General features: G+C 43.7%; 1 protein-coding gene across 4 annotated transcripts in view; it reads left to right on the forward strand.

The window, feature by feature from the left end:
* poldip2 (polymerase (DNA-directed), delta interacting protein 2) overlaps positions 1 to 23860 on the forward strand; it is a 52163-nt gene that overhangs the window by 23350 nt on the left and 4953 nt on the right. For 2 of the 4 annotated variants that reach the window (XM_041197098.1, XM_041197097.1), the window contains exons 10-11: positions 3315 to 3394; positions 12164 to 12300. In XM_041197098.1, coding sequence (XP_041053032.1) covers positions 3315 to 3394; positions 12164 to 12293 — 210 coding nt within the window. In that variant the 3' untranslated portion in view covers positions 12294 to 12300. The remainder of the gene's footprint in view (positions 1 to 3314; positions 3395 to 12163; positions 12301 to 23860) is intronic. The other 2 variants (XM_041197099.1, XM_041197100.1) reach the window with 1 other exon arrangement.

The following is a 23860-nucleotide window of genomic DNA, read 5'->3' on the forward strand; positions in this document are numbered from 1 at the left end:
TGTCTTATGAGGAAGGGTCGGACAGACTGGGCTTGTTTCCATGGAGTTTAGAAGAGTGAGGGGTGATTTGATTGAAGTATATAAGATCCTGAACTGTATTGACAAGGTGGATGTGGAAAGGATGTTTCCTCTTGTGGGTGAATCCAGAACTAGGGGGCACTGTTTTAAAATTAGGGGTCGCCCTTTTAGGACAGAGATGAGAAATTTCTCCTCTGAGGGTTGTGTGACTTTGGAACTCTGCCTTCGAAGGCAGTGGAAGCGGAGTAATTGAATATTTTTAAGGTGAAGGTAGACTGATTTGTGTTAGGCAAGTGAATCAAAGGTTATTGAGGTAGATGGGAAATGGAATTCAAAACACAAACATATCAGCCATGATCGTATTGAATGGCAGAGCAGACTCAAGGGGCCGAATGGCCTACTTCTTCTATTTTGTACGTTTATATGATCAGCAGCAGTGTGCTACAGTAAATGAGGCATTCTTCCTACCCAGAAAGCCAGCAGGATACAGGTTTGCACAGGCACCTTTGGATCATATTAAAAACTGCAGCCCATTCCTTTCCCTATTCTCTGGACTATGTACCTGCTCTGAGGCCTGTCTGTGGACACATGCAATTTTCTGCCCCTGTAATTATGGCTCAGTTTGCATGATCCTATATCCCTGTTCTTGTTCTTTTCATTCATTTTTACAGGATGTTGCTGGCTAGGCCAGTATTTATTGCCCATCCCTGATTGCCCTTGAGAAGGTGGTGGTGAGCTGCCCCTTGAACCGCTGCAGTCCTTGTGTTGTAGGTACACCCACAGTGCTGTTAGGGAGGGAGTGCCAGGATTTTGACCCAGCGAAAGTAAAGGAATGCCAATATATTTCAAGTCAGGATGGTGAGTGACTTGGAGGGGAACTTCCAGGTGGCGGTGTTCCCATCTATCTGCTGCCCTTGTCCTTCTAGATAGTAGTGTTCGTGGGTTTGGAATGTGCTGTCGAAGGAGCCTTGGTGAGTTCCTGCAGTGCATCTTGTAAATGATACACACTGCTGCTACTGTTTGTCAGTGGTGGAGGGAGTGAATGTGGAAGGGATGCTAATCAAGCTTGCTGCTTTGTCCTGGATTGTGTCAAGCTTTTTGAATGTTGTTGGAGCTGCACTTATCCAGGAAAGCAGAGAGTATTCCATCGCAGCAGCAGAATTGTACTCAACCGCAATCTGTAATCTCATGGCCCAGCATATCCCCCACTCTACCATTACCACTAAGCCAGGGGATCAATCCTGGTTCAATGAAGAGTGCAGGAGGGCATGCCAGGAGTAGCACCAGGCATCCCTAAAAATGAGGTGTCAACCTGGTGAAGCTATAACACAGGACTACTTGCATGCCAAACAACAAAAGCAGCAACTGATAGACGGATAGATAGATCCACAGCCAATGGATCAGATCTAAACTCTGCAGTCCTGCCACATCCAGCCGTGAATGGTGGTGGACAATAAAACAAATCACTGGAGGAAGAGGCTTTACAAATATCCCCATCCTCAATGAAGAGGGAGCCCAGCACATCAGTGCAAAAGATAAGGCTGAAGCATTCGCAACAGTCTTCAGCCAGAAGTGCCTAGTAGATGATCCATCTTGGACTCCTCCAAAGGTCCCCTGCATCACAGATGCCAGTCTTCAGCCAATTTGATTCACTCTGTGTGATATCAAGAAACGGTTGAAGGCACTGGATACTGCAAAGGCTATGGGCCCTGACAATATTCCGACAATAATACTGGAGACTTGTGCTCCAGAACTGGCCGTGCCCCTAGCCAAGCTGTTCCGGTACAGCTACTACACCGGCATCTACCTGGCAATGTGGATAATTGGCCAGGTATGTCCTGTACACAAAAAGCAGGACAAATCCAACCTGGCCAATTATCGCCCCATCAGTCTACTCTCCATCATCACTAAAGTAATGGAAGGGATCATCAACAGTGGCGGGATTGCTGTGTTGGGATTGGAACCTGGGCCCCCAGAGCATTACCCTGGGTCCCTGGATTACCAGTCCAGTGACAATACCACTGCACTACTGCCCCGGCTAATGCTCTGGGGCATAGGTTCAGACCTCACCATGGCAGCTTGTATTTCTGGACCTAATGGGTAATGCTCCTGAAATATTTGTATTGCTGCAGAATTGAATAAACAGTGAGCGTGTAGCGTGTGAATCTAAATATCTATAATTAAGTGTCAACATCCTCTGGTTATGAGCTACTGAAATGTTAAGAGGGTTACCTTAAAGTTAACTAAACCCATTTACTTATAATAATGAGATTAAAATAATGAATTTACAGGTCTATTTGAGTGTCAACTCAGGGTGTGCTGTGGAGAAGGCACAACAAAGATTGACTGGAATGCTGGTAGGCTGAGAGGATTAAAGCTATGACTTGAGACAGGGAAAATGAGGATTATGTTCACAGAAGCAGAGAAGATTAGAGGGGAATCGAATGGGGTTCAAAATTAGGAAATGGTTTGAGAAGGTAAATGGAAAAACTATTTACACAAGTTGGTGAATCTGTCACAAGGAGGCAGAGGCTAAGCACCAGCACCAGAAACTCAGAGGAAGGTTAAAATAAGTATTTTCATACATTGTGTTATTAGCCATTGACATACGTTACCACAAAGGGTTATGGAGCTGAGTCAATCAAAGCATTTAAGCTGCAATATACCCTGGACTTTCTTTGCAGCAGACACCACGATGCTGATGGAGAAAAGGGACATCTCTTGTATTCATTATTGTAATTCCAGGATTACAGGGAAATGGAATTAGAGTAGATGGTGACATAGTGATAATGTCACTGGGCTAGTAATCCAGAGACCCAGGCTAATGCCCTGGGGACAAGGGTTCATACCCTACCATGCCAGCTAGTGGAATTTAAATTCAGTTAATAATCTGGAATTGAAAAACCCTAATCTCTGAAGCCATTGTCGATTGTTGTAAAAACCCTTCTGGTTCACTAATGTCCTTTAGAGAAAGAAATCTGCCATCCTTACCTGGTCTACGTGTAATTCCAGATCCACAGCAATGTGGTTGACTCTTAACGGCCCTCTGAAATGGTGGGGCAGAGCCATTAAATTCAAGAGAATTAGGCATGGGCAACAAATGATGGCCTTACCAGCGATGCCCACATCCCATGAAAGAATAAAGAAAAAAAGATAGCTTTGTTTGGAGGTCCAATCCTTGCCCGCTGCTGAGATTTCTCTTGGCTTCTCCTGTTGATGTGATACCAATGTGGAGTTTAGTGCTACAGCATATTCTGACTAAAAAATAAATCTATATTTTGTGTCTCTCTGTTCAGGAGCCAGTTTTATCAAAGGAGCAGCCAGCTTTTCAGTACAGCAGCCATGTCTCACTGCAGGCTCCCAGTGGTCACATGTGGTGAGTAGCCCGTTAACCATAGTGTAAAGATCAGTTCTGGAATCATCACTTCACGGTTCTCAGTATCTGCTGCATTGTACAGACTGCCTGAAATGAGGAGAATGTTTCGGCATAACTGTAATTAGGGGAGACAATGGCATAGTGGTAATGTCACTGGGCTAGTAATCCAGAGGCCCTGGAGACAAGGGTTTAAATCCCACCATGGCAACTTGTCGAATTTAAATTCAATTAATAATCTGGAATTGAAAAACTAGTCTCAACATTGTCAATTGTTGTAAAAACCCATCTGGCTTGAAAATGTCCAGCTGCCTTCTGAAATAGCCCACAGTCCTCTCAGTTCAAGGGGAAACTAGGGATGGGCAACAAATACTGGCCTTGGCAGCGATATACCATAAAAGGACATTTAAAAAGCTGCACTTGGTGTAAGTAGCCTCTGATGGACCATCAATAATTAAGCAGTGAGAGGCTTAGCCATACAGAATAGGGTCCCAATTACAATGGCATGGTCTCTGCTGAGTTAGTCCATGTCAGCCAGGGGGGGGTGGAGAAAAGTGGTCTTTATGTCTCTGGATTAAGGAGGAAAAGAATCAGCCATTTTTCAGCTGCTGATTACTAACTGGGGTCTCCTGCTGGTATGTGTGTATGTCTATAGTCAGGATCCATCCTGAAGTGAGGGGATTGGGGCCCTTCCTATTACTGAATTCACACCTGCAGCTTTAGCACTAGGGAGAAGAAGTTATGAAAGATGTTTCTCTGGCTATTTGTAAGTGGATGATTGCAAAACTTAAAATTCATTACTTCAAATTGTGCTTGAGATCTTCAATAAATGAGCAGGCAATTCTTCAAGCATGCTTTGATTTAATGTTGCAGCACTTTCTTATTGTGAATCCCTTTTGCTACCCAAGGCATGAAACTTTAAAGCCTTTGTGACAACAACAACTTATTTTTATGCTGCCTTTATCGTAATGAAATGTACCAAGATGCTTCACAGGGGTGTTATCAAACATAATATGATAACATTTGCAGAAGGAGATATGAGGTCAAATGATCAAAAGCTTTGTCAAAGAGGTAACCCAGCCAGGAGTGCGTTGAAATAGTCGAGCCTAAAGATAATGAAGGCATGAATGAGGGTTTCGTTAGCAGATGAGCTGAGACAGGCAAAGCCAGGTGATGTTAGGGACGTGGAAATAGGTGGTCTTAGTGATAGCATGAATATGTGATCATAAGCTCTTCTCGGGATCAGATATGTTAACAGACTGGTTTAAGAGAGGGATGAGTCGGTAGCTAGGGAGCAGAGTTTGGAGTGGGGATCGAAAACATTGGTTTCAGTCTTCACAAAATTTAATTGGAAGAAATTTCTGCTCACAAGTAGTGGAAGTTGAATAAGCAGTCTGATAATTTAACATCAGTGGAGGAAGCAAGAGAGCTGGTGTGAGGTAGAGCTGGGTGTCATCAGTATTCGTGTGAAACTAATGCTGTGCCTTCGGATGATGTCACCAAGAGGGCCAAGAATAGATTTTTGGGGAACACCAGGAGGTAATGGTTCATGAGCAGGAAGAGAAGCCAACTCTGGCTACAATTAAATACGTAAGAATGTTACTAGCTATTGTAATTTTTTTTACCTCTCTGCCCTGCATGCTGCCCAAATTGTGCACACTCATTAGCTCACCTAGCCTTTTTTAAAAAAAATTATTGTGATAACATTTTCCCACATTATACTTCCATGCTCAAAAATAAGCATGCAATCTGTGCTTCTGTATTCACCTCTTAAACATCCCCAATTTTAATTTCTCCACAAATGACAGCTGTGCTTTCAGCTGCCAAAGCCCTAAGTTCTGGAATTCCCTCCTTAAATCTCGCTGTGTCCCTCTCTCTCTCTCTTCTCTCCCTCTTTCCTCCTATAAGATGCTCCTTTTGATCATCTGCCCTCACCTCCTCATGAGATTGATGCCCCAGTGAAGTGCCCGGGGACTAGGTAAAGGCACTGTACAAATGCAAGTTGTTGCTTGCTTCTTGTTTGTTTTTGTTATTATTATTGATAACACTAAAGCTCCCTGCTTTATCCTGTCACTTGGGTTATAGAGCCAAGCACATGGGTTTATAATTTTGCTGTTGGTTGAAACAGGCACAGACACTGAGCTACATGAGCCCCAGTATACAAACAGCATTATTGTCCCTACAGACTTTCAATTTACAAAATTAACATGCAAGTCAGACAGCTGTTGAATATGTGCTAATTGTTCAATAAGGTGCTTGGAGGTGTTTGAAGACTGTCTGGGGCAGTTACTGATGGTGGGATCAGCTAGAATGATTCCCTACAGCTGCTTCCAGTTATTTGCATTGATCAGTAAACATGGTCAAGACCATCTACTGAGATAATATGACTGGTTTATGTAGGAGCGCAGAAGAATACATTTTATTCAGTGTAATTCCCAACTGGTCTAGAATGAATGTGGTGATTAAACTAAGGGTTGAGGCTCTTTCCGTTATTCTATTCTTTGAGCTAACCATGCCATTCCTTCATTTCCTGATTAAAGCTTCTGAATGTGGGTTCACTTCAACAGCTGATATTGCTGGCTGGTTCCACAGTGCTGGCTCTGTTAGTGGCGTTGTGTTGGCTCTTTCCTAGTCCAGCCCATCTCGCTGTTATTTAACGTAATTCTTAGACTAATTTCGGCTGTGGATATAAATGATGAGCATGCTATTATAGAAATCATTGTAAAATATGATAGCATTCCTCAAAATCATTTTAGAAATTAAATCTTTTTGACTTGCACTATACTCCAGTCCTAAAGGTGAAACAGAAACTCAGACAGCACCTTCCAAACCCATGGCCACTACCATCTAGAAGGACAAGGGCAGCAGATAGATGGGAACACCACCACCTGGAAGTTCCCCTCCAAGTCACTCACCATCCTGACTTGGAAATATATCACTGCTCCTTCACTGTCGCTGGGTCAAAATCCTGGAACTCCCTTCCTTAACAGCACTGTGGGTGTACCTACACCACATGGGCTGCAGCAGTTCAAGAAGGCAGCTCACTGCCACCTTCTCAAAGGCAACTAGGGATGGGCAATAAATGCTGCCAGTGAAGCCCACATCCCGTGAATGAATATAAAAAAAACGTTTGCACGATTACACACTTAACAGCGCTGCTGAAAATAAATAGACTGGCTTGGTTCAATTCACTCTACCTTGACCCCTGATATGTCATTGGTTCCTTGACCTCCCGTAGGTCACCTCATGCATGCATCGAGTTGGTTCATCAAGCTATGATGTTTTGTTGTCCCATGTACTCTCTCAGTAAACGGGGGCCAGTCAGAAACTGCGTGCTATCTACCAGCACGTTGTTACACATTGCATAGGACATACAGCACAGAAACAGTCCATTTGGCCCAACCAGTCCATGCTTGAGTTCATGCTCCACTCGTGCTTCTTTCTACCTTTCCTCAAATAAATTACCACTGTATCTCTGTTCCCTTCCCATTCATTTGCTTGTCTTGCCTCCCCTTAAATGCATCTCTATACTCTTCACTTCAACTACTCCCTGTGGTAGTGACTTCGTCATTCTCACCACTCTTTGGGTAAGGAAGTTTCTAATGCATTCTCTATTGGATTTCTTGGTGACTGTCTTATAATGACAGCCTCTGGTTCTGCTCTTCCCCGCAAGAGGAAACATTCTCTCTGTATCCACTCTTAACAAAACGTTTCAGAATTTTAAAGACCTCTACTAAGTCACCCCTCAGCCTTCCTTATTTCCAAGAGAAAAGAGACCCAGCCTGTCAGTCCTTTCCTGATATGAATATCCAGACTGTGCTGTTGTTTTTGCCCTGCCTTTTGGGCAGGATTCAATTGAGTTTGAGGATACTGATTGTCTGTTCTCTGACCCTAAAGCAGAATGGAGGCACAACACAGTATTGATATCTCTGGAGTGACACAATGCTAGGTTCATTGTATTGGGCCTAATGACACTTAGTATGTTAAAGTTCCTACATAAATATAAGTTCTTTTTGCTGTATCCCAAACGCAGATAAAAAGCATCAGCACCTGTCTTCCCAGTGTCTTTTGATTGCAAGTCCTGATGCTAGTTTTAGACTGCAATTTAGATTGGATCATGAAACTGAGCTCTGTCATGTATGACAGAGCATGACTTTAAGCATGTATGTTTACACAGTTAATACCAGCTCCCCCATGCTGACAGCAGACCCTCCAAAAGAAGAACAGAGGAGCTGGTTTCCACAGTTTAATCATGAGTAGCCAATTCACAGGCAACCTACCTGCAAGCAGCAATGGACAAGTGCCTGTGTAAATCTGCCCGTGCAATGCAGGACATTCCCTGAGCTGATGCTGCAACATAGCCTTCAGTTAACAGTGAATATCCTTCCCAGCAGCACATTGTTTCATAGTTTGCCATTGTGAGATTTGAACTCTTGATAATCTTTTAAATCTTTTAAATTTTGAACTCTTGATACTCTTTCGAGTACAAACCTGTTTCCATCTGTTTCAGATGAAGTCACATTGTTCCATAGTTTGCCATTGTGAGATTTGAACTCTTGATCTTGGGGTTACAAGCCCAGTACCATAACCACTTGGCTATCATACCAGAACTTCCCAGCAGCACATGTTGCACCAGCCTGTAAGGCTTGTTTATCTCTTCATCTATTATTTGAATTGACCTAATCCTTCTCTTAATTGAGGTTTTCTGATTCAATGAGTACAAGGTATATGAGATATTAGTCAAGTACTCACCCTTCCCACCATGATCGCTTAACCCTCAGTGTGCAAATTAGGTTTCCTTTATCATCCAGCCCAATTTCAGGCCACTTACTCCTACCCAGTTCAGTACTGTGTTGTGGATTTATTCCCAGCTGCTCATGTGTTTCAGGTGATTCTTGCTGAGAATTAATCTGCTGGTGGACAGAGGTGAGGATTAAGATCAGAGAGAGGATTGGAAAGTAAGGAAAGGCTACAGGTAGGAGTGAAAAAGATAAGGGAGCCTTAAGTCACACTCTGCCACAGTAGCAGGAGTGTAGGCCATTCAGCCCCATGAACCTGCTCTGCCATTTGATTAGACCATGACTGATCTGTATCCTAACTTCATCCATCTCTGTTGATTCCATATCCCTCATTACCCTTTACTAACAAAACATTATTTTGATTAAGATTATTCATTGAGCTAGCATCCACCAAGAAATCCAGTAGGGAGTTCAGAAGAAACTTCTTTACCCAAAGAGTGTTGAGAATGTGGAACTCGCTACCACAGAGAGCAGTTGAAGCAATTAGTATACATCTAAGAGGAAGCTAGACAAGCATATGAGGGAGAAGAGAATAGTGTGTTAGGATGATGGATTTAGATGAGGAAACAAGCAAGGAGGTTTAAGTAGAGCATAAACACCAGCATGGATTAGTTGGGCCAGAGGGGCCTATTTCTGGGCCCTATGTACTGCTTATTTTGGGGCAGAGCTTCAAACTTCTACCATCCTTTCATTAAGAAGTGTTTCCTAACTTCTCTCTGGAATGGCTTGGCTCTAATTTTAAGGTGATGTTCTCTTGTGGACTTCCCACCAGCAGAAAGCTTTTCTCTCTGTCTACACCTATCAATTCCTTTCAAAACCCTAAAAATATCAATCAACTCTCTGATTAACCTTCTATATGCCGGGAATACAATGACATTTTATGTAATCTACCCATATAACCTAACCCTTGGCGCTCTGATAAAATTCTGGTGAATCTCTCTTGCACCCCTTCCAAAGGTGGTATAATCTTTCTGAGGGAAGTGCCAGAATTATACACAGTGCTCTGGATGTGGTCTAACCAGGGCTTTGTATAACTGCAGCAAAGCTCCTCCCCCTTATATTCTAGACCTCTAGATATAAAGGTTAACCTTTAGGTCACACTCTGACTCAGCCCTATGCAACGGAGACATTCTCCATGGAGTTGTATTCTGGTTGGCTCAACAGAGTGTGGAGTGAGAATTTGATGCCTCCTACAATAGAGGGTGTTTCACTGAAGAGAGTACTTCAAATTGCATTATCCCTCCACATCCCCCTCACGTGTCAGGTCTGCCAGGTACATCCCATCTCTGATTACTCTTCAGGATTGATATTGAATTACAGAAAATGTCCACTACAGAGAATACCGTGCAATGCAACTGGGACATGCAGGTGTTTATGCTCCACACAAGCCTCCTCCCACCCTACTTCATCTCACCCCATCAACATATCCCTCTGTTCTTTTCTCCCTAGTGTTTACCTAGCTACCACTTAAATGCATTTATGCTACTCACCTCAACCATTCCTTCTGGGAGCAAGTTCCATATTCTAATAGTTTTAAGAAATTAGCAACCTAAGAAACCTGTTAAAAATTAGATCTTTAGGAACAATACATGACTGTAAAGCAAACCAGGCTAGTCCCAGTTTCCATCAATGATTAGAGTTATCCGGTCACACCTGAAGCAACAGTGAGGGGTTGACAGGACTATCCCTAGTTGTGCAGCTGTGGGAGATTGACAGTTCTATTCCTGGTTATGCGGCAGTGAGGGGTTGACAGGACTATGCTTGATCGTGCAGCAGTGAGGGATTGACAGGACTATTCTGGATCGTGCAGCAGTGAGGGGTTGACAGGACTATTCTGGATCGTGCAGCAGTGAGGGATTGACAGGACTATTCCTGGTTATGCGGCAGTGAGGGGTTGACAGGACTATTCTGGATCGTGCAGCAGTGAGGGGTTGACAGGACTATCCCTTGTTGTGCAGCTGTGGGGGATTGACAGGACTATTCCTGGTTATGCGGCAGTGAGGGATTGACAGGACTATTCTGGATCGTGCAGCAGTGAGGGATTGACAGGACTATTCCTGGTTATGCGGCAGTGAGGGGTTGACAGGACTATTCTGGATCATGCGTCTGTAAAGCACTGAACAGACGGCTTGTGTTTGATGCTCCCACAATTGAATATTCTGCTGATGTTTACTGCCTGGGTCACACACACAGCAGGTGCAGAGGTGTTCATTTAAGCAAAGCCCAGCAAGAATCTACACCTTCAGAAGAAAAATAAATGATATCTGTGTCAGTTGGTGTGTGTGTGCTGTGTGTGATTGAAGAAAATGATGGCGTTCGTGTATCGGTGTTTTCAAAGTACACAGAACATTTTATAATAATGTAGATTTAGATTGTGTATGTGTGTATGCACAAGCCCTTGTAGTGCAACACAATCTGTAAACTGTTGCCTCAAACCAAAGTTCTGAATGTTAAAAGCTGGGGAAAACAATGATTAGGCCAAATAGCCCCCTGTGCTGTATCATTCCATGATTCAAAGATTGCACAAAAACTTACATTTACATGATTCTCTAAGAACACAGGACGGAGTCAGATGGTAGAGTAATTCTGTGAGTGAGAGTGATGGGAGGGGCTCTCTGGTTTCAGAAACACACCTAGCACCACGTTTGGGGTCTCAGCTACCCCTGGAAACAGCCTAGAGCCTTTACTCTGTGAATGTGATCCCATGCACACTGTGCCATCCTCCAGTGCCCATTCTTTGGCTGTGATTCCAGAGGGCATGTGGGCTAGACATTCAACCATAGAGGGAATCACATCCTCACCCAATGTTCTTCCATCGCCTTGCTAGTAGGTGGAGGCCTGGGGAGTTCTTTCCCTTCCTAGCTTAGTTTTCACTGAGATCAGCGCAGGTTGGGGATGGGACCTCTTGTTCTGTAGAACTCAGTCACCACAGTAGCCAGTTGAATCACGGGAGATATTTAATCTATATCTTTGACCAAGTTTTCAGTCTTCTGTCCTAATATCATCATATGTGGTTCATTTTTTTATGATTCTGGGATGCGGATGTCATATGTTTGTCTATCCCTAATTGCTCTTGAGAAGGTGGTGGTGAGCTGCTCCCTTGAACCACTGCAGCTTGTACAGTGCTGTTGGGGTGGGAGTTTCAGGATTTTGACCCAGTGACAGTAAAGGAACGGCGATATATTTCCAAGTCAGGATGGTTGTGACTTGGAGGGGAACTTGCAGGTGGTGGTGTTCCCAAGCATCTGCTACCCTTGTCCTTCTAAGGTGGTAGAGGTTGCAGGTTTGGAAGGTGCTGCCGATGGAGCCTTGGTGAGTTGCTGCAGTGTATCTTGTAGATGGAACACACTGCTGCCACTGCATCGGTGGTGGAGGGAGTGAATGTTGAGGTGCCAATCAACTGGGCTGCTTTGGCCTGGATGGTGTCAAGTTTCTTGAGTGTTGTGGGAGCTGCACTCATCCAGGCAAGTGGGGGGTATTCCATCACACTCCTGACTTGTGCCTTGTAGATGGTGGACAGGGTTTGGGGAGTCAGGAGGTGAGTTACTCACCGCAAGATTCCTAGCCTCTGGCCTGCCCTTGTAGCTGTAGTACTTATATGGCTAGCCCTGTTCAGTTTCTAGTCAGTGGGGGATTCAGTGATGGTAATGCCATTGAACATCATGGGGCAATGGTTAGATTCTCTCTGGTTAGTTTTAATTTTGTTTGATAATTGACCCCGTGAAGTGCCTTGAGATGTTTTACCACATTAAAGTTGCTGTATAAATTATTAGGAAGATGATTAGTTTAGAGAGGGAAGGAATTTTTCATTACCTGAGGCTGCCTAGGAATCTGATATTACCTGAAGGAGTTAAAAATAAATCCTTCCCTTTGGTTTACCCCCAGCCAATCTCCTTTCTCCTCACTGTTGCTGACCAGCTGTAAGTAGGCAGGAGCCATTTCCAGAGGCTGACTTTGTCTCTGCATTCCACAGGGGTTCCTATCGCTTTGAGAGAGCCAACCAGAGTCTCCTCGATGTTCGTATTCCACCATTCTCCCTCGAAAGCAAGAACGAAGATTCTCCCAATGGGTTCTTGCCTGGCCCATTCACCTCCTTAACCTGAGCATGAGGTAGTTGCTGCAGTTACACACTATAGAGATAGAAGGGTGGAGGTTATAAAGGACTTTTGGTGGGGTTGGAGGGGTGGTGGTGGTGGTGGTGGGGGGGGGGGGGTTGCAGTGCGGAGATGTAGTCCATGATGCAGCAATGGATTAGATTTAGCAGTAACCAGACTACCTCAGTGAGATATGAACAGGAAGGACCAGGAAGTGGAGTGGACTGTTCCTTTAATTAAAATAAAGCTCAACTTGGTATATGGTATATGCTGGTCAAGGGAGATTTGTTTAGAATCTGAGGTGTTTAAAATCCTGTGTCTACAAAACTGTTATTGCATTTTTGTTACCTTTTATGCCAGCTTTCCATGACAAATTCTTGTGTTCACATTTCTAATGGAGCTGCCAGTGTAAACCTACGCTATAATTATTGCACCAGCACTGTTGCTGTTACCTCAGTTGTAATCTAATTACAATGCAATTATATCCTTTCTTAAGTAAGGAGACCAAAACTGTAAACTCTACTCCAGAAGCCGCCTAAGGCCCTGTAACAGCTGCAGCAACATTCCCCTACTTTTATATTTCATTCCCATTGCAATAAACACCAACATTCCATTTGCCTTCTTAATCACTTGCTGTACCTGTGTACAAATTTTTGTGATTCATGTACCAGGACACCCAGATCCCTCTGTACTGTAGAGTTCTGCAATCTCTCTCCATTTAAATAATTTGCTGCTTTTCTATTCTTCCCACTAAAGTGGACAAGTTCACGTTTTCCCACATTATCCTCCATCTGTCAAATTTTTGCCCACTCACTTAATCTATCTAAATCCCTCTGTAGATTCTTTATGTAGTCTTGACAACTTATTTACCTACCTATCTTTGCGTCAGCGGCAAATTTAGCTACCATACATTTGGCCCCTTCATCCAAGTTATTGATATAAAGTGTAAATAGTTGAGGCCCCAGCACTGTTCCCTGTGGCACTCCACTGGTAACAGCTTGCCAACCTGAGGATGACCCATTTATCCCTACCCTGTTTCCTGTTAGCTAACCAATCCTATCCATGCTAATATGTTACCCCCCACACCATGAGCTCTTACTTTGTGTCACAATCTTTGATGTGACACCTTGTTCAATGCCTTTTGAAAATCAGGGTGACTAACCATCCCAAATTTCCCGGGACTGTCCCAAAATTTGCAGTCCTCTCGTGCATCCTGGGTTTGGGCTTCCCGGGATGGGGGCAGTCCTCCCAAGCCTGGAAAGCATGAGAGGGAGGGGAGAGGAGAGGAGTGGTCCAAGGAGACCTGAGGGGAGGGATCAGGCAGCAGAAGTAGGGGACCTGAAAAGGAAGGAAGGGTTGAACAAAGCGTCACTCTGCTCCTCGGGTCCCATCAGCAAGCAGACCCCCACCCTGCTTCTCGAGCGCTGTCAGAGCCTCTCCCTGGCTCCTCTGCCAAAGTGTCTCTTATTTGCTTCCCCCAGAGTTGGTCACCCAGTTAGAGATTCAAGTATACCACATCCGCAGTTTCTCCTTCATCTGCTTTGCTAGTTACTTTCTCAAAGAGCTCTAACAAATTAGTCAAATACGATGTTCCCGTCACAAAATATTTTCAACTGTATAACACTGGAGTACAATACTGGTGGCGTCAGGTCTGTCAATATATAACACCAGGGTACGTACATGTGAACGTATGAAATAGGAGCAGACCCTTCGAGCCTGCTCCCCCATTCATTAAGATCATGGCTGATTGGTTTGTGTTTCAAGTTCCATGTTCCCATCTACTTGTGATAACCTTAGACTCTTGTTAGGCAAGGGAATCAATCTACCTCCATCTTAAAAAATTTAATGACCCTGCCTCCACTGTGTTCTGAGGCATAGTGTATCAAAGTGTCTCAATCCTCTGAGAGAAAAAATTCTCCTCATCTCTGCCCTCAAAGGACAACCCCTAACTTTAAAACAGTGCCCCTTAGTTCTGGACTCACCCATAAGAGGAAACACCCTTTCCACGTCCACCTTGTCAATACAGTTCAGGATCTTGCATACTTCAATCAAGTCACCCCTCACTTTTCTAAACTCCAGTGGAAGTAAACCCAGTCTGTCTAACCTTTTCTCATAAGTCAACCCACTCATTCCAGGTATCAATCTGGTAAACCTTCTCTGAACAGTCTCCAATGCATTCATATCCTTCCTTAAACAAGGAGACCAAATTGCGCATAATATTTGAATTCAGTTCCTCTTGTAATAAAGGATAGACTTCCATTAGCCTTCTTAATTACTTGCTGTACCTGCATACTAACTTTTTATGACTCATGCACTAGAACACCCAGATCCCTCTGTAGCTCGGAATTCTGTAGCCATTCTCCAGTTAAGTAATACTGTGCTTTTTTATTCTTCCTGTCAAAGTGAACAACTTCACCTTTCCCACATTATATTCTATATTTTTGCCCACTCACGCAACCTATTTTTATTTGTCTTTAACCTCCTTATGTCCTCTTCACAACATACTTTCCTACCTGTCTTTCTGTCATCTTCAAATTTAGCTATCATGCCTTCACTCCCCTCATCTAAGTCATTGATATAAATTGTAAAAAGTTGAGGGTTCGTACTCAGTTTTCTGTCAGCCAGCCAATCTTCTATCCATGCTAATATGTTACCCCCTACACCATGAGCTTTTATTTTCCACAATAACCTTTGATGTGGTACCTTATTAAATGCCTTCTGGAAAGCCAAGTACAGCATGTCTACCGTCTCCCCTTTATCCACAGCGCATGTTACTCCTTCAAAAAACTCCAATAAATTGGCTAAACATGATTTCCCTTTCATAAAACCATGCTGACTTTTCCCAATTACCATGTGCTTTTCTAAGTGCCCAGCTATAACCTCCTTAATGATCGGTTCTAACACCTTCTCCATGTTAGACATCAAGCTAACTGGCTGTTTCTGTCCCCCCTCCCTTCTTGAATAAAGGGGTTATATTTGCTACTTTCCAGTCTGATGAAACCATTCCAGAATATAGCAAATTTTGAAAAATTAACACCAGTGCATCATCTACTACCTCATTAGCCACCTCTTTTTTAAGATGCTAGGATGAAGTCCATCAGGACCCAGAGACTTGTCAGCCACAGCTCCATCAGTTTGCTCAGTACCGCTTCCCCAGTGACTGTAATTTCACCAATTTCCTCTCTCCCTTTCATCTCCTGATTTACAGCTATTACTGGAATTACACTCATTTTACTTTTTTTCATTTTAAATGCTTGTAGAAACTCTTGCTATCTGTTTTTACGTTTCCAGCTCACTTCCTCTCATACTCTAATTTCTTACTCCTAATTGACGTTTTAGTCATTCTCTGCCATTCTTTATATTCTGACCAATCACCTGACCTGTCACTCATCTTTGCACAGTTGTATGCTTTTTCCTTAAGATTGATGTTTTCCTTAACTTCTTTAGTTAACCACGGATGGTGGGTCCTCCATTTAGAATTTTTCTTTATAGTAGGAATATAATTATCCTGAGTATTCTGAAATATCCCCTTAAATGTCTGCCACTGCTCTATTGATCTATTAGCCTAGTTTCCTAGTTCACTTCAGCTCGCTCAGCTTTCATGCCCACATAGTTGCCCTTATTTAAGTTTTACATACTAGTCTTAGATCCACTCTTCCCCCTTTCAAACTGGATGTGAAATTCAATCATACTGTGATTGCTGCTACCCAGGGGTGCCTTCACTCTGAGGTCATTAATTAATCCTGTCACATTACACAATACCAAGTCTAATATAACCTGCTCTCTGGTTGGTTCCAGAACGTGCTGTTCTAAGAAATGATCTCGAAAGCATTCGATGAACTCCTCATCCAGGCTACCACTGCCAATTTGATTTTTCCAGTTTATTTGTAGATTAAAATCATCCATGGTTATTGCTGTCCCTTTATCATGAGCACCCAATATTTTGTATATACTTTGTCCTACATTGTGGTTACTCTTAGGGGGGGCCTGTAGACCACTCCCACTAGTGACTTCTTTCGCCTACTATTCCTTATCTCCACCCAAACTGATCCTACATCCTGATCTCCTGAACCAAGTACATCCTTGGTTAACAGTGCTACCCCTCCAACTTTACCTAGCTTCCTATTCTTGAATGTCATATACCCCTCAGTATTCAGGACCCAATCCTTGTCATCCTGCAGCAATGTCTCCGTAATGGATATCAGATCATATTTATTTACTTCAATGTGCACTGTTCATTCATAGTGGTTTTGTTACTAGACTATTATTCCAGAGACGCAGGGTAATGCTCTGGGGACCTGGGTTCGAATCCTACCATAGCAGATGGTGAAATTTGAATTCGATAAAAATCTGGGATTAAAAGTCTGATGATGACCATGAAACCTATTGCCAGATTGTCATAAAAATCCATCTGATTCACTGTTGTCTTTTAGGGAAGGAAATCTGCTGTCCTTACCTGGTCTGACCTACATGTGAATCCAGACCCACAGCAATGTGGTTGACCCTAAATCAGGGATGGGCAATAAATGCTGGCTGAAGCAGTGATGGCTACATTCCATGAATGAATGAATAAAAAAGAATGCTACGCACATTCAGATACAGAGCCTTTAGTTTTGCCTTGTTGTTATCTTTGTAACTTCTAGTCTTGACTACTGGTATATTCTTAGGTTTTATCTCTCTCCCTTGATGATCTGAGAGCGCTCATGTAAATTTGAAACCGGACCACCCGGCATCAACCTAGGCACCGGAAAGGACAACGGCAAACTCGGCCCTGTCAACCCTGCATAGTCCTCCTTACTAACATCTGGGCACTAGTACCAAAATTGGGAGAGCTGTCTCACAGACTAGTCAAACAACAGCCTGACATAGCCATTCTCACAGAATCATATCTTACAGATCATGTCCTAGACACCATCATAACCATCCCTGGGTATGTCCTGTTCCACCGGCAGCACAGGCCCAGCAGAGGTGGTAGCACAGTGGGATACAGTCGGAAGGGAGTTGCCCTGGGAGCCCTTAACATCAACTCTGGACCCCACGACGTATCATGGCATCAGGTCAAACATGGGCAAGGAAACCTCCTGCTGATTACCATATACCGCACTCCTTCAGCTGATGAATCAGTGCTCCTCCTTCTTGAACATGACTTAGAGGAAGCACTGAGGGTGGCAAGGGTTCAGAATGTATTCTGGGTGGGGACTTTAATGCCTATCACTAAGAGTGGCTCGGGAGCACCACTACTGACCGAGCTGGCCAAGCCCTAAAGGGCAAAACTGCTCGACTGGGTCTGCGGCAGGTGGTGAGGGAACCAACAAGAGGGAAAAACATACTTGACCTTAACCTCATCAACCTGCCTGCCACAGATACTGTCCTGACAGTATCGGTAGGAGTGACCACCACACAGTCATTGTGGAGACAAAGTCCCACCTTCACATTGAGGATTACCTCTATCGTGTTTTGTGGCACTACCATCATGCTAAATGGGGTAGATTTCAAACAGATCTAGCAGCTCAAGACTGGGCATCCATGAGGCTTGACACCATCCAGGCCAAAGCAGCCTGCTTGATTGGCACCGCCTCCACAAACATTCATTGCCTCCACCACTGCCGCGCAGTAGCAGCAGTGTGTACCATCTGCAAAATGCACTGTAGGAATTCACCAAGTCTCCTTAGACAGCACCTTCCAAACTCATGACCACTACCACCTAGAAGAACAAGGGCAGCAGACACATGGGAACACCACCACTTGGAAGTTCCTCTCCAAGTCACTAACCATCCTGACTTGGAAATATATCACTGTTCCTTCACTGTCGCTCGGTCAAAATCCTCGAACTCCTAACAGCACTGTGGATGTACCTACTCCACATGGATGGCAGCGCTTCAAGAAGGCAGCTCACCACCACCTTCTCAAGGATAACTAGGGATGGGCAATAAATCAGTGAAGCCTATATCTTGTCAGTGAAGAATTTAAAAATATTATGATTTGATAGCCATTACAGAGACATGGCTGTAGGAGGACATGAATATTGAAAGGGACAGGATATTTAGGAAGGATAGGAAGCAAGGAAAAGATAGAAGGATGGCTCTGTTAGTTAATGATGGTATTAGCACAAAAGTGAGGGATGACCAAGGTTCAGGAAACCACAATGTTAAAATGGTTTGCGTAGAGATGAGAAATGGTAAAGGCAAGAACTCACTTGTGGGAGTTGTGTATAGGCCCCCTAACAGTAATCACATGGCAGGGTTAAGCATAAAAGAAGAAATAATTGGAGCTTGTCAGAAAGGTGCGGTGATAATGATGGGAGATTTTAATTTACATATGGACTGGAAAAGTCAGATGGCCAAAGATAACCTAGATGAGGAGTACATTGAATGTTTTTGGGAACAGCACATTCTGGAGTCAACCAGAGAGCAGGCTATAGTAAACCTAGTATTGTGCAATGAGATTGGAGTAACTAATGATTCCATAGTGAAGGTCCCTCTAGGTAGCAGCGACCATAAAATGATTGAATTTTACATTCAGTTTGAAGGAGAGAGAGGAGTGGGTCTGAGACTAAGTTTTTAAACATAAATAAGGGCAATTATGAGGGCATGAAAGCTGAGCTGGTTAAAATGAATTGGCAAATTAGATTAAGGGATAGGTCCAGAGAGATGCCACGGCTAATATTTAAGGGCGTATTTCAGAATGCACAGAATAGATGCATTCTAACGAGCAAGGAATAGTCCAAGGGACAGGGGCACCATCTGTGGTTAACTAGCAGGGTTAAAGATTATGTCACAATTAATGAAAAAGCATATAATTGTGCAAAGGTAGGTGGAAGGCCAGAAGATTGGGCAAAATATAAGAAACAGCAAAGAATGACTACATGACCAACAAAGAGGGAAAAATTAGAGTATATGAGAAAGCTAGCCAGAAATATAAAAACAGATAGTTTTTATAAATATTTAAAAAAGAAAAAGGTTAACAAAGTGAGTGTTGATCCAATAGAAAGTGAGTCTGTAGAATTGATAATGGAAATGAAATTGCAGATGAATTGAACAGGTATTTTCCATCAGTTTTCACTAGAGGTTACAAGTAGCATCCCAGAAGCAGCTATAAACCAGGAAATAGATGTGGGGAAGGAAGTCAGGAAAATTACAGTCACCAGAGAAGTGGTACTGAGTAAATTGTTGGAGCTGCAGGCTGACAAGAGCCTGGGTCCTGATGGCCTTCATCCTAGGGTCTTAAAAGAAGTGGCTAGTGAGATAGTTGATGCATTGGCTTTAATTTTCCAAAACACACTAGATTCTGGGAAAGTCCTATTAGATTGGAAGATAGCAAATGCATCCCCATTATTCAAAAAGGGAGGGGGACAGAAAGTGGGAAACTATAGGCCAGTTAGCTTAACATCTGTCATAGGGAAAATGTTAGAAGCTATTATTAAAGAAGTTATAGCAGGGCACTTGGATACACTCAAGGTCATCAGGCAGAGTCAACATGGTTTTGTGAAAAGGAAATAATGTTTAATCACTTATTGGAGTTCTTTGAGGAATTAACATGTGCTGTGGATAAAGGGAAAGCGGTGGATGTTCTGTACTTAGATTTCCAGAAGGCATTTGATAAAGTGCCACATCAAAGGTTATTGCGGAAAATAAAAGCTCGTGGTGTATGGGGTAACATACTGGCATGGATAGAAGATTGGCTGGCTAACAAGAAGCCAAGAGTTGGCATTATTGGGCCTTTTTCAGTTTGGCAAGATGTAACGAGTGGTGTGCCACATGGATCAGTGCTGAGACCTCAACTGTTTACAATTAGTATAAATGACTTGGATGAAGGGATTGAAGGACTGGTTGCCAAATTTGCTGATGACACAAAGGTAGGAAAGTAAGCTGTGAAGAAGACATGAGGCTGCAAACAAATGCCACTGCATCTCTATTGACCTATCCCTTAATCTAATTTGCCAATTCATTTTAGCCAGCTCAGCTTTCATGCCCTCATAATTGCCCTTATTTATGTTTAAAAACTTAGTCTCAGACCCACTCCTCCCTCCTTCAAACTGAATGTAAAATTCAATCATACTATGGTCGCTGCTACCTAGGGCAGTAGGTAGGTTAAGTGAGTGGGCAAAGTTCTGGTAGATGGAGTTTAATGTGGGAAAATGTGAAATTGTCCATTTTGGCAGGAAGAATAAAATAATCATATGATCTAAATGGTGAGAGATTGCAGAGCTCTGAGGTGGAGAGGGATCTGGGTGTCCTAGTGCATGAGTCACAAAAGGCTAGTATGCAGGTACAGCAAGTAATTAGGAAGCTAATAGAATGTTATCATTTATTGTGAGGGGAATTGAATACAAAAGTAGGGAGATTATGCTTCAATTGTTGGTGAGACCACATTTGGAATACTGTGTACAGTATTGGTTACTTTATTTAAGGAAAGATGTAAATGTATTGGAAGCAGTTGAGAGAAGGTTTACCTGACTAATACCTGGAATGGGTGGGTTGTCTTATAAGGAAAGGCTGAACAGGTTAGGCTTGTATCCACTGGAATTTAGAAGAGTAAGAGGTGACTTGATTGAAACATATAAGATCCTGAGGGATCTTGTCAAGGTGGATGTGGAGAGGATGTTTCCTCTTGTGGGAGAGTCTAGAACTAGGGGTCACTGTTTAAAAATAAGAGGTCGCCCATTTAAAACAGAGATGAGGAGAAATGTTTTCACTGAGGGGTATGAGTATTTGGACCCCTCTTCCTGAAAAGGTGGTGGAAGCTGAGTCTTGAATATTTTTAAGACTTAGGTGAATAGATTCTTGGTAAGCAAGGGGGTGATAGATTATCAGCGGTAAGTGGGATGCAGATTTCAGGTTACTATCAGATCAGCCAAGATCTTATTAAATGGCAGAGCAAGGTCGAGGGGCTGAATGACCTACTCCTGCTCCATGTTTGTATGCCCCTTCCTGCTACTCTGACCCTCATTTCCTGTATTACTATTATGGCCTCCAGGCCTTGAATCTACCCCATAATTTGCCATATCTACCCAAGCTTCATTCCTCAACCCCCTTGTTAAGTTTAATGCCCTCTCTACTTCCCTAATTCTGTGATTCGCAAGAATACACGTCCTAGCGTGGTTCAAGTGTAGACCATCCCAAAGGTACAGTCCCCACTTTCCCCAGTACTGGTGCCAGCATCTCACAAACTGGAACCCACTTCTCCCACACCAGTCTTTGAGCTATGCATTCATTTCTCCAATCTTATTTGCCCTATGCCAGTTTGCATGTGACTCAGCTAATTATCCAGAGTTTATTACCTTTGAGATTCCGCTTCTTAATTTGGTGCCGAGCTTCTCATATGGACTATGCAGAACCTCCTTCCTTGTCTATCTCATTGGTACTTACATGAACCATGACAACTGGATTCACCCCCTCCCACTGCAAGTTCCTCTCCAGCCCTGAGCAGTTGTCCCGAACCCTTCTGGACTCTCACTCTTTGCTGCAGAGAACAGTGTCAAGCCCCACTACCACTACATCCCTGATTGCTCCGCCTGCTTGAATGGTTTCCTGTACCATGGTGCAGTGGCCAGCCTGCTCATTTACCTTTCAGACCTCACTTTCCTTCACACAAGTTGTGAGTACCTCAAACCTGTTTGATAATTGCAAAGTCTCAGGCGACTCCACTACTGCCTGCTCAGTCCCACTACCTGCCTCACTCCCTCACATCCTCCTGCCCCTCACTGCTGACCAAAATGGATGACCCTATTCTAAGAGGCTTGACTATAATCTGGAGCAGAGTGTCCAGGAATTTCTCCCCCTCACTTATGTTGCCCAGTGCCTGCCGTTTGGCTTCCAGATCAATAGTCCTGATCCAGAATTCCTCTCGTTTCTTACTCTTCCTGCAAATATGTTTGTTCTGGATCCCCTTCGCGTCCAAAAGGTCCAATATACCACAGCTGCAACATAACACCTATCCTGCCATTGTTACTTATGCTATTTAGTTAACTTAATTTAATTACTCAACTAACTTAGAATAATTCCTATGCAAGCCACACCTCTTTCATGACACCCCCCCCGGCAACAAATTCCCAAGTGATCCTAATTCACTACTCAGTCGCTGTCTGTCTCACTCCAGTGTAGTCCCTGTCTCCATGCACACACCTTACTGGTGGGGACAGGTCTGTCACTGTTTAACGCTAGATACCTGTACTAGTGGGGACAGGTCTGTCAGTGTATAACACTGGATACATGTACTGGTGGGGACAGGTCTGTCACTGCATTACACTGGATACCTGTACTGGTGCGGACAGGTCTGTCACCGTATAACACTGGGGTGCAGTACTGGTGGGGACGGGCCTGTTACTATATAAAACGGGTGCAGCACTGGTGGAGATGGGTCTGTCACTGTATAACACTGGGATACAGTACTGGTGGGGACAGTCTGTCACTGTATAACACCTGGGGTACAGTACTGGTGCGGACAGGTCTGTCACTGTATAACAGTGAGGTAGAGTACATGTGGGGACAAGTCTGTCACTGTATAACACTGGTACAATACTGGTGGGGATAGGTCTGTCACTGTATAACACTGGTACAGTACAGGTGTGGACAGGTCTGTCACTATATAAAACAGGTACAGGACTGGTGGGGACAGGTCTGTCACAATAACACTGGGGCACAGTACTCATGGGGACAGGTCTGTCACTGTATAACACTGGGACACAGCACTGGTGGGGACAGGTCTGTCACTGTATAACACAGGTACAGTACTGGTGGGGATGGGTCTGTCACTGTATAACACTGGGGTACGGTACTGGTGGGGACAGGTCTGTCACTGTATAACACTGGGGCACAGTATTGGTGGGGACAGGTCTGTCACTGTATAACACTGGGGTACAGTACTGGTGGGGACAGGTCTGTCACTGTATAACACTGGGGTACAGTACTGGTGGGGACAGGTCTGTCACTGTATAACACTGGGGTACAGTACTGGTGGGGACAGGTCTGTCACTATGTAACACTGGGGTACAGTGCTGTTGGAGACAGGTCTGTCACTGTATAACACTGGGGTACAGTACTGGTGGGGACAGGTCTGTTACTGTATAACACTGGGGTACAGTACAGGTGGAGACAGGCCTGTCCCCACCAGTACTGTACCCCAGTGTTATACAGTCACTGTGTAACACTGAGGCACAGGACTGGTGACAATGTATCTGCGTGTTACGCTGGCTAAGCTGGGTGTATTCTTTCTGAATCTAAATTTTTTGGATTTGTGTCATGCTTCAGAACTTGAGCTAATTTCAGCCAATACTTCAACAGCTAGGGAATGTTTTTTTGCTGGAGTATTTGTGCTGTTTATAAAATTTTGCATTGAGCCCTCTGGCCTGTTTGGATGCTAAAGCTTCCAAGTTACAGTTTGAAGCACAGCCGGAAGTTCTCCATGTGTCCTGGCCAAGATTCCTCCCTCCTCTAACACCATCAAATACAGCTTAACCAATCATTCATCAAACTGTCTGTGCAAAATGCTCTGCTCCAATTGGCAACTCTCCCTTGGGCTTGTAGATTTTTAATCTGAGATCTGTTCGGTTTGAGTGAGCCTTGCTTTGTTCAGGG

The sequence above is a fragment of the Carcharodon carcharias genome, chromosome 10 (genome assembly GCF_017639515.1).
Source record: "Carcharodon carcharias isolate sCarCar2 chromosome 10, sCarCar2.pri, whole genome shotgun sequence".
NCBI classification, from domain to species: Eukaryota; Metazoa; Chordata; class Chondrichthyes; order Lamniformes; family Lamnidae; genus Carcharodon; species Carcharodon carcharias.